This window comes from Athene cunicularia, assembly GCF_003259725.1.
Source record: "Athene cunicularia isolate RWA chromosome 13 unlocalized genomic scaffold, athCun1 chr13_part1, whole genome shotgun sequence".
Taxonomy (NCBI): domain Eukaryota; kingdom Metazoa; phylum Chordata; class Aves; order Strigiformes; family Strigidae; genus Athene; species Athene cunicularia.
This window is the reverse complement of record NW_020799117.1, coordinates 5,110,286-5,125,740: the sequence shown is the minus strand read 5'-3', so window position 1 is coordinate 5,125,740 and position 15,455 is coordinate 5,110,286. Positions and strand designations below refer to the sequence as shown.

General features: G+C 39.6%; 2 protein-coding genes across 5 annotated transcripts in view; one reads left to right on the top strand and one right to left on the bottom strand.

Annotated features, from left to right (window-relative positions):
* Window positions 1-14,626, bottom strand: part of HNRNPAB (heterogeneous nuclear ribonucleoprotein A/B) — a 26,501-nt gene extending 11,875 nt beyond the window's left edge. For 2 of the 3 annotated variants that reach the window (XM_026858070.1, XM_026858067.1), the window contains exons 1-6: window positions 14,462-14,626; window positions 14,219-14,377; window positions 13,716-13,847; window positions 11,839-11,947; window positions 11,593-11,745; window positions 11,430-11,514 (exon numbers count right to left, since the gene is read on the bottom strand). In XM_026858070.1, coding sequence (XP_026713871.1) covers window positions 11,444-11,514; window positions 11,593-11,745; window positions 11,839-11,947; window positions 13,716-13,847; window positions 14,219-14,377; window positions 14,462-14,626 — 789 coding nt within the window. In that variant the 3' untranslated portion in view covers window positions 11,430-11,443. Of the gene's footprint in view, window positions 1-10,849; window positions 11,175-11,429; window positions 11,515-11,592; window positions 11,746-11,838; window positions 11,948-13,715; window positions 13,848-14,218; window positions 14,378-14,461 lie in introns of those variants that run through there. The other variant, XM_026858068.1, reaches the window with a different exon arrangement.
* On the top strand, window positions 19-10,008 carry LOC113485134 (5-phosphohydroxy-L-lysine phospho-lyase-like). Of its 2 annotated transcripts, XM_026858066.1 has the most exons (12): window positions 19-1,693; window positions 2,548-2,707; window positions 3,290-3,364; window positions 4,210-4,297; window positions 4,389-4,505; window positions 4,726-4,808; window positions 5,120-5,342; window positions 5,611-5,765; window positions 6,252-6,341; window positions 6,559-6,689; window positions 7,151-7,207; window positions 8,614-10,008. In XM_026858066.1, exons 1-11 carry the CDS (start codon window positions 1,639-1,641, stop codon window positions 7,201-7,203), a joined length of 1,230 nt encoding a protein of 409 aa, XP_026713867.1. In that variant the 5' UTR covers window positions 19-1,638; the 3' UTR covers window positions 7,204-7,207; window positions 8,614-10,008. The 2 variants fall into 2 exon arrangements, with proteins under 2 accessions (XP_026713867.1, XP_026713866.1); XM_026858065.1 differs by lacking the exon at window positions 19-1,693 and having other exon boundaries at window positions 1,957-2,707.
* Window positions 14,627-15,455: the final 829 nt, after the last annotated feature.

The following is a 15,455-nucleotide window of genomic DNA, read 5'->3' as shown; positions in this document are numbered from 1 at the left end:
ACCGCGGCCGGGGCTGCCGCAGCCCCGCTCCTGCCTGGCCACAACCGGGGCCGTGAAGCGGCAAGGCCGCGGGGACAGCCCGTGCGGCTCGCGGGCAGCAACGCCTGGTTTTACTGGTGTCATTGGGAGAACTGGCGTTTCCTAAGGAGGGAGGGTGACGACACTGAAGTGTAAAAGCCGTACGCTATTTAGCGTGGCTGTTTAAACTTTAAACTGCTTAGAAAGCATTTTCTGGCAGCCCAGCCGAGAGCTCGACGTGGAGCTGAACTAAACCCACCTGCAGAACGGCGGGAGGCTCCGGGCGGGGCTGCCGGTGGAGGCCGGCTAGGCAGAGGGTCTGCCTGGCCTATAGCTTGTCTTTTCAGAAAACTTTTTTTTGCACCAAAAACGTGACAGAATGAACAACATATGTCTGCCCAGTTCAACAGAATTAAGTACAAGACTCAGTTCTACATTCCTGATTAGTTGCATTGCTTCACCTGACCTAAAAAATTCTTAGTTCTGTAGACCAGGAATGGCAGCCCAACGGTTACAGTTAACTGCGGGAATGCTTTCACTATTGTGCCTTATATATTAAAAAATAAGGCTACTTTAATCTTTGTATGTTTATGAATCAAGAAGTTGGGCTGAAGTAAAATGCTGGAATTCGTATTTTGCTAGTTACACAAACCTGAAGAATACCATTCCCTGTATTTAATCTTCTTGTAATTCCCTGCCACTGGGAACAAAGAGCCAGTCCCCGCACAACTGCTTTCTTAGTATCTGTTGAACAGTCTAAGTAAGCTTACAAAAAAACCCAACTGTTTTACCACTCTACTGCTAGCTCACACATAAGTCCAGGATTTCTGCAGGGGAGGGATAGTAAAGCAGTTTCTGATGTTATCGTTGTCTTTTATCATTCATTTGACAATGATTTTATATTTATGATCAAATTACTTTCTTTTTGTATAAGCAATCTTCTAAATGAAGCATGAAAGTTTGGTATTGCCCTTGAGAGTCAAATCTCTGCCACTCCTACTTGGGCAGACATGTGTTTCAGTTTTAAATAAATTGCCAAACAAGTAAGAAGTGAAAGAAAACAAATGCATTTAAGTAGACTCAGCCTTATAAAATCACTTAAGGTTTCAGCTAAGTTAGTGAAGCTTTATACAGGTCTAACAACCACACTACCTGGAAAATCAGGACCTTAGCAAGAATGGCAAGAATATAATAAAAACTATCACAAAGAGGGTTTCAAAAACATGAAGGGAAGACAGCAGAGACAGTAAGGAACCGCAGTTAAGAATGGATGAAACTACAGAGGTAAATCCTATCTCTGTGCTATAGCTAGATGCCTAGTGAAGAATTTTCAAAACAAAATTTAACAAAATTTGACGCGATTTAGGGCACGAAGCCTGTTCCTCATCGCAAGCTTTGTTTTAGGTGCCAGGAGGAGGATGACAGCATGTGCCTGCAAACTGGGGAAATGTCTTTTTCTTGATTAACTGACCAAACCAAAAATATTATCAGCAGAATAAACTGTGTGACTTGTAGAATTCACTAAGATTAATTTTTCTTTCTGATGCTTGCCACAGCTCTTCTTGCAAGCTGTTTTTTTCTAATGATCCGGTGAAGATCATAAAGGCAAAAGGCCAGTATATGTATGATGAGAATGGAAGGCAATACCTTGACTGCATAAACAATGTTGCTCATGGTAAGTTAAAAGTCATGTTATTTGATACCATGTTTTTCTGAGCAGAACAAGGAACAATCACTACTTTTTACCACTGTTGCACTGTGTTGGGGGAGGGGTTGTTTAATTGGAAAATTATATAGGCTTCTTTCTGGAGTCTATAGTTTAGGAAATTACAGTTCACGTTTTCTCTGTGTCACTGTTTTCCAGGCTTGTTTCCTGTTCTTTCTAAAAACATACTTGTTTAAAGTTTACAGGGTGGGGTTTGGGTTTTTTTCCATGAAAGCTTTAAGTAAAGCACCTGACTGTGAAAACAAAGAAATGGCTTGATATTTTGTTGTTTGTAAATGTTACTGCTGCTTTCACAGCCACATGACCACTACTCAGTGTGGTGCCTTCGTTAATTGTGTATTAGGAAGTAACTGCTGCTTTCTTACAGCATTTGAAATCTACCTGGTCAGTGCTGTCACAAACACCCTAGCAGGCAGGGCTAATAATTTTTTGATGGTAAAGCCCACCTGTGCATTCTCAGACCCCTAAATTATGTAAGCTTCTAAATCCAAATGTCAAATTAGAGACTATTTGTTCTAGCATGTCAATATTTCCACTATTAACTACAAACCTTAAAGTACAGTAGCAGGCAACTTCAAACTTTTTGAAAGAAAGTTCTTACAGAAAGGTTACAAGGTGTACAGACATTGTCTTCTGCTGACAATGTCATTAATGCTCTGCTGATGAAATACAATCATCAGTGATAATATCTGTTCTATTAAGAGAAATTTAAGCCTTAAGTTATGTGAATTTAAGCCTTAAGTGAATGAACACCATGGGTAATATGGAAGAACTCTCAAACCACTCTCCACCCTCTCTTGCAGTTGGACATTGTCACCCCGATATAGTAAAAGCAGCCCATGAGCAAAACCAACTGTTAAATACAAATTCTCGTTATCTTCATGACAACTTGGTTGATTACGCAGAGAGACTTTCAAAAACACTACCTGAGAAGTTATGCACATTTTATTTTTTGAATTCTGGGTAAGTCAGACAGGTATATTAGAACTGATACTGTTTTCACTAGAGATATATAAACAATACTTTCTGGTCAACAGCCAATTGCATGATCTGGTGTGGATGACGATAACTATTGACAAAAAACATGGTTTGGGGTTTTTCAAGAAACTGGTTCTTTTTAGAACTTCAGTGACATGGAAGTTCACATTTAGCAAGCTAGCAGCAAACTAAACTGGTGCTTTATTTAAGAAGGGCTTTATTTGTAAGACCTTAGACTACAAAACATTAATGTAAATATACACTGTATTAATTTCTGGTCTGACTTGTATTTTGAATTGAGAATTACTTCTGTTACCAAAATTAAATATAAAAATGCATATTTCTGCAGGGGTGGGGCGTATTCCCAGGCAAACTTGTTTCCGAAGTAGTTTCTGTACTCCAGCTTTTTAAGATGGACTCTGTTCTGGTGAACAGTCCTACCTAATGAGTGCAGATTATGAAGTTCCATCTGTTCTTTGCAGACACAAACAGGATTGCAAGGGAGGTTAGAATTTCAAAAACTCAAGACATCTGCAATGAAACACTTAATGAATTTTTCAATTGTAGATCTGAAGCGAATGATCTTGCCCTAAGATTGGCACGACAGTATACAAAACATGAGGACGTTATCGTTTTAGACCAGTAAGTATACTGGCTATTTTATCTCCTGTGGCATACAAGGCTCAGTTTTGGTCTGTGGTCAGATCATTTCTGAAAACCTGTTATAGTAGGAACACAACAAAAAGACCAAGAGGTTGAAGGAAGTAATTTTTCCCTGTTCAGTATTTGTGAGAGAAGCATGTCCAGGTTGGGCTCTCCAGTACAGGACAGCTGTTGATATACTGGAAGGAGGCCAGCAGTGGCCTGTCACAGTGGGTAGGGAGCCACAGGCTTGAGAGGTTAAGAGAACTGGATTTGTTCAGCTGTAATAGACAGCTAGAGGGGGCCCCTACTGCAACTGTCTAGTGGCAAGATGCAGGAAAGATGGAGCCAGGCCTGAAGATGTCTGGTAACAGGAAAAAGAGACATAGACATGAAGTTGAATCCCGAGGAAATTCTGATGAGACACAGGGAAGAACCTCTTTTACCATGAAGGGGGCTAAATATTAGAACAGGATGCCCAAGGAGACTGGAAACTCCATCACTGGAGGACATTCAGAAGTAGGTCAGACACGTCCCTTCCAGTTGTTCTGCAACGTTGTCAGATAGCTCAGAACTTATACTGCTGTGGTTCTAGTCACTGGTTGTAACCACGCAAACTAGCAACAAGGAGCACTGTCCTCCTGCATCCCCTACCTTCAGATACGCAAAAAAATGCAAATAGTACTAAGTTTATTGATAGAAGTTGCAGAGCTGTTCTCAGCTAAAGTGCTGTATTCCCACCAGGTGGCAGAGCCTAGCTACTCTTTAGCTATCGGTAATGCTAACCCTAAAGAACTCTTGATACTGAGGAAATTACTGTTTAGTTCTGCTAATTGTTTTTTAAGTGCTTACCATGGACATCTGACATCCTTGATTGACATAAGCCCATATAAATTCAGAAATCTAGAAGGACAAAAGGAATGGGTCCACGTGGTATGTACTTCTGCCTATAACTATCAACTAAATTCATTAATTAATTCTTATTTACAATATACTGAATATAGGATACTGTTCCTTTGCATAGGCTCCTGTTCCAGACACATACAGAGGACTTTATAGAGAAGACCATGAAGATTCATCAACAGCCTATGCTAATGAAGTGAAAAATATTATTGAGCAAGCAAGCAAGAGGGGCAGAAAGGTAAAAAGCAATTTCCTTAACCATTTGTCTTGCCTTAAAAATGAGCACAGCTGTCAAGTGTTGTTCAGGATTACTGAGCTAAACTGTAGGGGCTTGTCAAAAAGAAAAGATCACGTAATTATGCAAGAAGCATCTAATGACAAAGAGCTTGCTAATTGTTAACACAATTTCCACAAGGTTCTGTATTGTGTTCAAACATTACATGCTACATATGTTTCAGATTGCTGCATTTTTTGTTGAATCTCTGCCGAGCGTGGGTGGTCAAATCATTCCACCAGCAGGCTATTTTCAGAAGGTTGCAGAGTAAGTGGTCATTCGTTATTTTAACTTTTTAAGTGAGTTTAACAAACTTGCTAAATATAGATGATGGAGAACTTCTCTACCTGCTGTAGCATATAGTTTGATAGCCTATCAAGTTATATGGCTTGTGCCTTCATGTTAGAATGTAAACTTTGCATGGCAAAAACCTGCTTTTAAGCACATGATGTAGAATATAGGTCTGGAAAAGTTTGTTTTCTCAAAGTTTGCAAAGTAATGCTTTCTGCCTGTTCTTAAATATTTAAGCATTAGCTTCTGTTTCCTCTTAAGAGACAATTAAATCTGTTATGTTACAGGCATGTACACAAGGCAGGAGGTGTATTTATTGCTGACGAAATTCAAGTTGGCTTTGGCAGGGTTGGCAAGCACTTTTGGGCATTCCAGCTCCAGGGAGATTTTATACCTGATATCGTCACTATGGGAAAACCAATAGGAAATGGGCACCCTATTGCCTGTGTAGCAACAACAAAAGAAATTGCAGAAGCGTTTGGAGCCACGGGAGTAGAGTATTTTAATACAGTAAGTAGAAAGTTGCCCAAACTCTCCATATCTCTACAGGAGTCTAAGTATTAAAATTAGATCATCATGCAGTGGTTTTATTAATATTTATGACTCAGTTACTGTTTATATTGTTTCTATATTTCCAGTATATAACATTCTATTTACTGGTTCCACCTCCTAAAAATAACAGTATGCTCATTATATCACTGAGGCTACACTTTCAACTGACACAATTGCATCTTTCTTCCCTTTCCATGGCTACTGCATGTTCCTTTCCTGAGCTCAGTTTGGAGGAAACCCTGTTTCATGTGCGATTGGGTTAGCGGTGTTAGATGTGATTGAGAAGGAACACCTTCAGGCCCATGCCACAGAAGTAGGCAACTTCTTGATGAAGCTACTGAAGGAGCAGAAAATCAAGCATCCCATCATTGGTGATGTCAGGTATCAGTGCCTTATTTACATTTCTAGATGCTTTTTCTTTGGTTCAAACTGAGGTAGTTTTAAGAAATTAATTAAATCTGTGTTTTCAGGAAAAATTAACATCCTGCTGTACATTAGATTAAAACAAACTTGATTTTATCAAAAGTCTGATATACTCTGCCACTCTAGGCCAGTACCACTTTATTGATTTATTAGTTGCTGAAAGAATTCACTTTCCTGTTTGAACTCTTACTTCAAGTGCACAAAGAACAGAATTAATGAACTGGATGGAAAACATGCTTAACATGTCCTGTGCTGCCATTCTAAGCAGATAAGAGTCTGTACTGTATTACTGCATTTCTTGAAAACAGCAATACCTTTTCTACAACTAGTCAAACATCAGTTAATTCTCATACAGTAAAGTTTGGTCTCACAAAAAACTCTCAGTTTAGTTCACTTGCAGTTCCTTCCTCTGACATAGATTGACTATTTTTATTTCTTTTAAAGGGGTTCTGGCTTATTCATCGGAGTGGACTTAATCAAGGATCAAGCAGAACGAACCCCAGCTACAGCAGAAGCAGAGCATCTAGTAACAAGGTACAAGGGACAATCACGTAGTTCCTCAATGTGTGAGGCAAGCACACAGTTACAGGGTAACCTTGCCACTCAGTAGTTGTTAAAATACAGCCAACTGGCAGAAAAAGAAATCAGTGAGTGCAGAAAGGCATTGTCTGGACAGCCTGCATGCTGATGCATATAAGTTTTTCTAACTGCTTGCAAAGATGAAAATAATTCTTTGTTATTCTCTTTCCAGACTTAAGGAAGAATATATTCTATTGAGTACAGACGGGCCAGGAAGAAATGTGCTTAAATTCAAGCCCCCAATGTGCTTCAGTATGGAGGATGCAAAATTTGTTGTGGACACTATTGACAAACTACTAACAGGTAGTACAGATCAGAACTACCTTATAGAGGGTTGCTGTTGGACTGCCTTAAAGACAGTGCTGAGTCTGTTTTTCAGAAGTGCTAAAACAAAGCCAAGATGGTGGATACTGAACATATAGCAAAATTAGTCTTTGTCAATGCAAGTTTCACCTTCACTTCTAAATTATTCTGTTTTAAAATCACTCAAATATATTAAAAATTATTTTGTTTCTAACAAAGCTATTTACTGCACAGATGCATATACCTTTTAAAATAGCTTTGTTCTGGCAGAGGTTTAAGTGTTTACTAATCTGATCAATGGCAACTGGTAAAAGCCGTCCAAACTTCATTCTTAAATGTCATAACCTGTGTGCATTTGCCACTTCACTTTTTCTACAACTCCTGCATGCTCAGCAGCAGTTAGTGCGAAAACTTGTCTCAAAGTCACAAGTTTGCTAAATTGTTGTTTATTCTCTCTCCAGATATGGAAAAAGAAAGTCTGAACCAAAAGAAAACATCGACTTGTTCTACCTGAGCAGGTATTTATCTGTAGTCACCCTTTACTATTTGAAAGCCAAGGTTCCTAAATGTAATTTTACAAGCATTGTCACTGGCAGGAGAGCTTTTGAAGTTAACTTGCAGGAATTTCTGGCAATCTAGAAGCATGGGCCAGACTTGTGTACATCTGGCATTCCAAACTACCTCCTATCAGAGCCTGACACTTGTAGTAACCACTGTATGTATTCATTTGTTTGCAAGCTAGGTCCAACATGTCCCAGAAATGCCTACCACTAGAGCATGCTGTGCTTGGCTGGGAAGCTTTAAGAGTGACCAAGTTTAACCCCTGGCATGCAAATGACATGCACATCAAGACAAAAACATAGTTTTTATGCTAGCTGCTCAGTGTCTTAAGTCTCTAGACAGCTGTTCCAACTGCATAACTACTCAGCAAGTTGCCTCAAGTGCCCTTAAGGGCAGGAGCACTATACATTCTGCATGCCACAGTCTGGGAACCTCCTCTTACCAAACATCAACAAACCAGCAGCTTTATGAAGGGCTATAAACAATACTTTTACTACCAAGGCTCCCATTTCACTTAATATCTGACTTTTAAATAGTAATGACTTCTGTTCTCTTGAGCGTTTTGGACTACTCTGTAGGATCATTTCAGGTTCAAGGCTGTTATGTTTAAGTGTCAATTTATCCCTATACTCAGAAGTTTGTGGGCATCAGTAAGACCAAGTCCTGTAATTCTTCCAAGCCTTGTAAATGTTAGTATCTGTTGAGGTCCCTCTGTGGCTCGCTTACAGAGAACGTCCTAGCTGCAACTCATTTTGCCACACACTCATGAGCACAGTGTACACTTAACAGTTAGCACCTCAGTGATAGCACCTTTTGGTACACTTAGTACACTTCTTCAACCTACTCTGACTAAAAGACAACCAAGTATTTTTAAACCAAGTACCCATTAAAACTCTAGGTACCTGGACAGGAATGTACCTACTGTAATTGATGTAATCATTGGTGGCCTCAACCACCACAGTGGATTCACAGCACTATGGCTCTGAGCTAAGGAGAAATGTGCTTTTATAGTTCAGTGCAATATTAGTATAGCAGGCACAAGAAAAATGTGTTAATATTTTATTTAGCAAGTTAATGGAAAGACATACAGCTGTTCGTAACTACTTATTCTTGAGAACAGAAAGATTACTCAACAGTGCCAGTTTAACTTAGAGACCTAATGACTTAATGTGCTTCTCTGCAATCTCAACTAAGCAAGAAAAATGCCTTTATTTTCTACAGAAAACCAAGAATGCAAAAAGCCTCTTACTAAGCACAGTAGTAGTATGACACTTACATATAATGTAAGCGAAAATGAGGCAATGAAGTAGATTGCTTTTAATGACGTTTTCACAAAAAAAGTAACATTATTTTCTTTCCATAGGTTTTAAACAATGTTCAAGATCTACTACTAAGAAACATTATTCTACTGTAATAATGCACATTTAATCTTCATCCTAGCATGTCTTAAACGAGATAAATTACCCTTGATTTTCTTACTTTCGATTATCTTGTTATTTAGTAAAAGCTTTAGGAGAAATAAATTTTACAAGAGCTTGTTTCAAATCTGCCAGAGTGTGGAATTGGCTTTTATTTAAAACAGCGTATCTAAAACTGATTATAAAGGAATATATTTCTAGTAGCTACTATAAACTACATTTTCTAAATTCATGCTATTTCAAGATTGACTTTTGCAAATTAAGATGAGCCAATGTTGTTGTTTTTTTTTTTTTTTTTTAAACTTGCTGCTACTAATGCAAGCGCCATTCTAGCTTCCAGTACACCCAGTCCTGCCCAGACTCCTCTGACCACTTTCAGCAGCCAGTTTCATAACAAGGTCCCTAGCAGCACTATAGTCAACAAACTGTCTCAGTGACCAGATTAAGTCAAACCTTCAGTCCCAAATTCATAACATCATATGCATGAGAAACAGACAGCTGAGGCCATGGCTCCCAAACCAGTTCTTACGAAATATTCTGTCCTCAAGAAATATCCAAGTAGGATTAGTAAATTAAGAGTACATTACAGCCATAAGCAACAACCTTGTGTACAAGCCCTCACTTTCACCAGGCAATTACAAGTTCTTTATATCACAGACTTTTCATGCAAAGAAAGGGAAAGCCAGCTCTGCATTTAATTACCAGTATCCTTAATTTCTGCTTAAGGCCACATCACCTGTTGAGGAAGCATTACCCAAGAACCTACTTCCAAAAAAACCCCAAAGGAACAGCCAGCTGACAAACTATTGCTAATACACCAGCCAGAAGTACTGCAGCAGTATGATCCTGATACTATGCAAATTCCCTGCTGGAAAGCAAACTGTTTGCTAGATAGTTATTCCACTACCACTTATTTCATGAGAAAACAGGTATGCAGGAGTAAAGCATTTCAATTTTAAATCTTGAGACAGTAATACTTTTAAATACTGTGCTCATTTGTTTCAGTGGTCTGCAATTTTTTTTATTTGCAAGTAGGGCATTGGGTTACATTCTCCAGCTGTAAAGCTGTCATGTCAACTATTAGATTTAAAATCCGATTCATCTTTTTTATACTCAGGAGTTTCACTTAACCCCAGAGTCTTACAGACTTCTAATTTTACAGAAGTTTTTCTTTTCAAGGACAGCCAGCAGGGAGCAGCATAATATAGTCCCTGCAGGAATAGCTGCGTTCCTTGTTAAAAAAACTGAAAAGATCACTACTAACATCTGTTTATGTCTTGTCTTAGTTACTTGGTTTCATTCCACTTCTGGTTCATTTGTTCAAATAGAATTTGTTACAATAAAAAAAGCTGTCATATTTTAGCTTTAGAAGGAAAGTTAAAAATAGAATTGATTACTGCAACAAAAATTAGAAGTTTACTTTGTGCAGCAGCACTTGCTACTTATTTATACATCTGAGATTGGGACTGTTCTGCAGCAAGACAGGCAAATCACATGGTACTTATTGCCTTAAAATAGTGGTAAACTAGTCCAAAAAGGGGAGTGTATTTCTAGCTGGTCGCTCATCTCTAGAGAGATGTTTTGTTGTTTTTCCACTCACAACTTTAGCAGTTCTTTTAGCCTTTTAAGATACACCAAAAGGCTGCAGTAATTCAGACTTTGCATTGGTAATTTAATGCCTGTCTAACCTGCCTTGCAAGTCAGGCATAACATATTATTAAGAACTTGTAGAAAAGTCTCAGACTCAAGACAGTAAAACATGAAAGAAGGGCAGCTAGCTGCTTGCACACCTCTTAGCTTCCTCCTGCAGCACTGTCTAGACTTCCAAGCTGTACCTGAAACCTGCGCCTCCAGCTCCTCCTAGCAGAGCCCTACAACGCAGACACCGACACAGTTATGCCGAGCCTCTGTGCTTGTCTAGAACACGAACCACCAGCACAGCCTCCACAACATCTGGGGCTTTCCACCTGAGTTCTCTTCCATAACCTCCAGGCAGAAGTGACTGCAGTTTTTAGCTGCCACTTAACTGCAAGTGAGCACAACTACCAACAGCCTTCTAGTTTTAAGATTAAAAACATTTAAGCACAACTCTTCATCTATCAAGGTACCGCCATTAACTAAGTTCTGGGAACAGTATACTGGCGTTTTACTAATACATAAGCTGAAGAATGGCACAAGACACTAGATTACGCCTTTTTTATTTCAAAAGCTAGGATAGCTTCAATATCCATGTCATGGTGAATCAGAACACATGTAAAATACCTTACAATACATTAGATTCCAAAAAGGTACCAAAAAGTACAGTAAAATTAACACTTCCATTACAGGAAATGTATGACACAAAAACAATACAAAATAAAAAGGTGGAAAGTGACACTGGTTCCCTAAGATGCATTTCATTCTGTACAACTGGAGTAATGCAGAGTCCATAGTTAACTCCAAGAGGCAGTCCCTAGATGCAGAGCTGCAGCTTTAAGCAGACCCTCAAAATCAGTTTCAGTTTAACCTATTAATAAAATCATTAATTAATATCTTCAGCAAGGCTGAAATTTACACACCACACTGTCTAGACAACTAGTTATCTGTAAGTATTAAACATGTAAAACATTTCCAGGGAGCTCTTCCAAGTAAGATGCACATTTAACAGGCCATAGAAATTTATTGTAAAGTTAAATTTGGTACAGAACTGAAATATCCATCTACAGCATTGTATACAAAACCTATGCAGTCATTTTCCAAAAGAGACCATGCCACTGCATACCTGAATAAGTTTGATCAATATGGCTTGTAGTTATTCTGATGACCACCACGTCTTGGTGTCTTCCCATAATTTGCACTGCCTTGACCTATGAACAAGAGAACAAATGCATTAAACTGCTAATTAGTTACGTTTGCTTATACCCAATACAGTTCTCTTTACTTACTGTAATCATAGCCTGGTCCATATCCATAATACCCATATCCTGAATAATCATAGCCTCCATAGCCACCATAACCTTGCTGATAGCCGTATCCTTGATTCCCATAACCCTGGTTCCAGTAATTGCCATAACCTTGATTCCAATTTTGACTTTGAGCTATAGAAGGGAAAACCATCCACAAAATCCCATTTTAGTACACACAACTTATTTAGAATGTGTCCATACTAAAGTAGTGCGTGTAGTACTTACCGCCGCCTCTTCCACCTCTGCCTCTTCCTCCATAGCTACCTCTTCCTCCACCACTACTGAACTGTTGCTGCTGGTATACTTCTTTTGGCTGTGCTACCTTAATCTCGCACTGAAAATAAAAAACAAGGAAGAGTGTGTATACTGTCTTATAGCAGCAGCGCCCAGCCTAACCACCTAGAAAAGCCAGAGGTTACTCTGGAGGCAAAGGAGGTATCCGTGCTCTGCTCCCTGGCACATGAGCAGGACTAGTGCATATCCAGAAGCATCTGATTTACTGTGCCACCTGGACAAAGGTAAGTCACTGTCAGACATTCAAAGCAGGCCACTGCTGAGTATTTTAGACCACCTACTTCCTACCACCCACTTCCCCACGGAAGACAAAGGTTAATCATTACTGGCCATTCAAAGCAGGCCACTGCTTTCATACTGCCTTATTCTCGACCATCAACTCACCCATGGAAGAGGTGCTGAGGCCACCTCAGCATAGCCACCGCTCCTGTAGGAGCCCCAAGGCTGCCCTCAGTCCTGGCACAACCTCCAAGAGGAGCCTGGTGCTATGGGATCACTTCACCTGAGCTGCACTGGATGAACAAGCGTCTCAGAAATGCACCCCCATGAGTTTTCCTGGCAGCCATCGTACACCCCATCTGTGATGGAGTGTACAGCACACCTACCAACACTTGAAATCACCACTTATCAAATACTAGCAACAGCTAAGAACAACCAGACTGGACATTTCCAAGACAGGTTCCCAAGCTGCAGTTCAAGCTGTCAAGCCAGCTTCCTAGTTCCTGAGATGAAAGCTACTGCTGCTGTGAAAGGAACTCCCTGTGACAGCAGCATCTGAGCAAGCCTGGCTTGGAATTCTTCCCCACAGGAGCTTTAAGGTAACCTGCTCTTTTTATATTATCACTATGACATAAAAACAAGCCATAGTTATGAGATACAGGTATGATTTCTCAGCTCCCTTGGCACGTAAGTGTTCATCTCTCCTGAAAACAAACTTTACTGCTAACTACAGTGTCTTGACAACTACCAGCACGTTAGGTTTGCTGAAGTTTCTTCTGTGCTGTGTCAAGATCAGGCTTAAACTCAGTGCAAACAAAAACTACTGTGTCAGACAGTATGACCAGATCTAATAGGGCTTTGAAGTGAGCATACAGTCAGCACTGGCCACAGAGCAAGGGAAGAGGGTAACCTCCAGTCAGCACACATCATTTGCCTCCAGTCCTCTTCTCATTAGCTTGACACATGAGCCTTTATTTATTAGCTACTCCCACAGATGAGCAGTCAGCTGTTCAGGACATCTCACACAACTTTTACAGTAGTTCAGCTGACCAGGTACAGGTTGCCACAAGCATATGTTTACTTTCTGGATCCTTGTCTTGGGTTTATACCTCACAAGGTTTTGGTAGGGGGGGGGCTGCAGGGGAGGCTTCTGAGAAGACACCAGAAGCTGCCCCCACATCTGACAGAGCCAGGCTCAGTCAGCTGTTTACAAAGGTAGCACCTGTAAGCCTTGAATTTATGCAAGTGCTTAATGCTGAAAATAGTTATTTATCTGATGAAATGGCTTATATTGCTAGACCATAAATAAGCCAGTTTTTCCATGTGCATTTAATGAATGTAATTATATACTGTACATGCAAAAGCCCCCAGAACATAGCAAGTATTAAAGCCACAAGTATTGGCAAAGGCCCTTGGCAGCCTCTGTGACTGAGCTTATGGTAAAACACCCCTATGGTAAACTGCAAGCTGTCCTCATTTTAAATTTTGGTACCTTGAGATCAGAGGTCTACAAAATCCTTTTCAGACTAGAGATGTAGTGGTATTATGCTAAAGAACTTGAACAGAAATTCACAAGTCAGAGTTTTTACCTTGCTTCCACTGACGTTGTGGAATTTCTTCTCCAAAACCTTCTTCACCGGATCTTCTTCCTTGAAGGTGATGAACACAAACCCCCTCCTTTTGTTGGTCTTCGGATCCATTGGAAGTTCGATTGCTTCAATCTGAAGACATTAAATTGAAAAGACTTCTATTTTAGGAGATCAGTTAAGTGCATATTATGCAACACCAAAATTGCAGTATTCTTCCTATACTAACATTGGATTTCAGAACAGAGGTTTCAGTTCTACAACTCCGAAAAATAATTTTAACATAAGACAAAATGGTTTGAATTAAAGGCAAGGCTATCTAACTAGCCATGGAAGCATCTAATGCAGTATGTGCCTGTCTTGCTCTCAAAATGGGAAACCTCTGGATCAGTTACGGAAGGCTTGACCCATGTGAAGTCAATTTAATTTGCAACTTGAAAATTATTGGTGAACTAAACAGCAATTGGAGACTATGTTTCAATGTTTACTAAGGTAACATTACACACCTCCCCAAACTCTCCGAAGTATTCCCTGATTTTCTCTTCTGTGGCTTCTGGGTTTAGTCCACCAACAAATATTTTCTTCACTGGATCCTTTTTCATTGCCATGGCCTTCTTGGGGTCAATTAGTCGTCCATCTAGCCTGTGTTCTTTCTGTTCCAGAACCTGAAACATAGTTTGATATGATTAACTCAAGCAGAAAAGTTTCCCCTAGAAGTTAAGAATCTGAAATATGAAGCTTAAATTCACCTTTTCAACACTCCCAGGTTCTTTGAAGAGAATAAATCCAAAGCCTCTGGATCTTCCTGTGTTGGGGTCCATCTTTATCGTACAGTCAGTTACTTCACCAAATTTGGTGAAGTAATCTTTCAAGTCTTTTTTGCTTGTATCCCAGCTGAGGCCACCAACGAACATCTTCCTGAAATTTCAAAGAGATAAAAGCTATTTAGATTTAGGAAGTACTGCAGAAAAGCACATGCAGCAAGATGCTTGCAGTGGTACACAACCCCAGCAGCATTGTCAGAAACAGGACCAACTGTTCAAAGTTACACACTTTTGCATCTTGTGAAAAGCTTGTGATTACTATAGGAGTGTACAAGGGTAGGTTCCCCCCTTTTTCAGGGACTGACACGAGGCACCCTGAAGTTTATTACAGACTATAAGAAACAGTAAAAACTGCCTAAAATATTTCCTACATTCTTTCAGCAGTATTCTGAAATTTTTTTGTTGTTTGTGACAAAACAGCATCAACTATATCAAGTACTGTCAACTTCGTTTTCAAAAGAACCTAGCATCATTCCTGCTTTGAAAGCATTCAGGATAGAATCATGCACCAAAAGCAAAATACCTGAGCTTTTTTAGGATCTGGACAAAGGGCTATAAAACTTTTAGTCCTAAAAACAACCTGCAAAATTTAAACCAGGTATCTATGACCTCCAAGAACAGTCACATACAATGGATGGGACTTTGGACCTGCCTTAATTACTACATTGTGCACTTGTTCCTGCTTAGTTACTGAATCTAGTTCTATCTTCATCAGTACTACAGAGGCATCTCCACTATTAGTCTTTACTCTCATGAAAGGCCAATACAGTACTTCCTGCCCACTTTCCCACACAAAATATCCTCTGAAGCATCTCAAAGAACTAAATACTAGTGAAGCACAATGCAGACATGAAGCTAACGACACTCAGATGATGTCAATAAGGTAGTTTTCAAATGCCTCACTTCAAATGAAAACATT

Coding starts and splice junctions, on each gene's coding strand:
- LOC113485134 (XM_026858065.1), top strand. CDS start 2,490: ATGAACACCATGGGTAATATGGAAGAACTCTCAAACCACTCTCCACCC. Junction 2,708..3,289: donor TTTTATTTTTTGAATTCTGG/GTAAGTCAGACA, acceptor TTTCAATTGTAG/ATCTGAAGCGAATGATCTTG. Junction 6,690..7,150: donor TATTGACAAACTACTAACAG/GTAGTACAGATC, acceptor TTCTCTCTCCAG/ATATGGAAAAAGAAAGTCTG.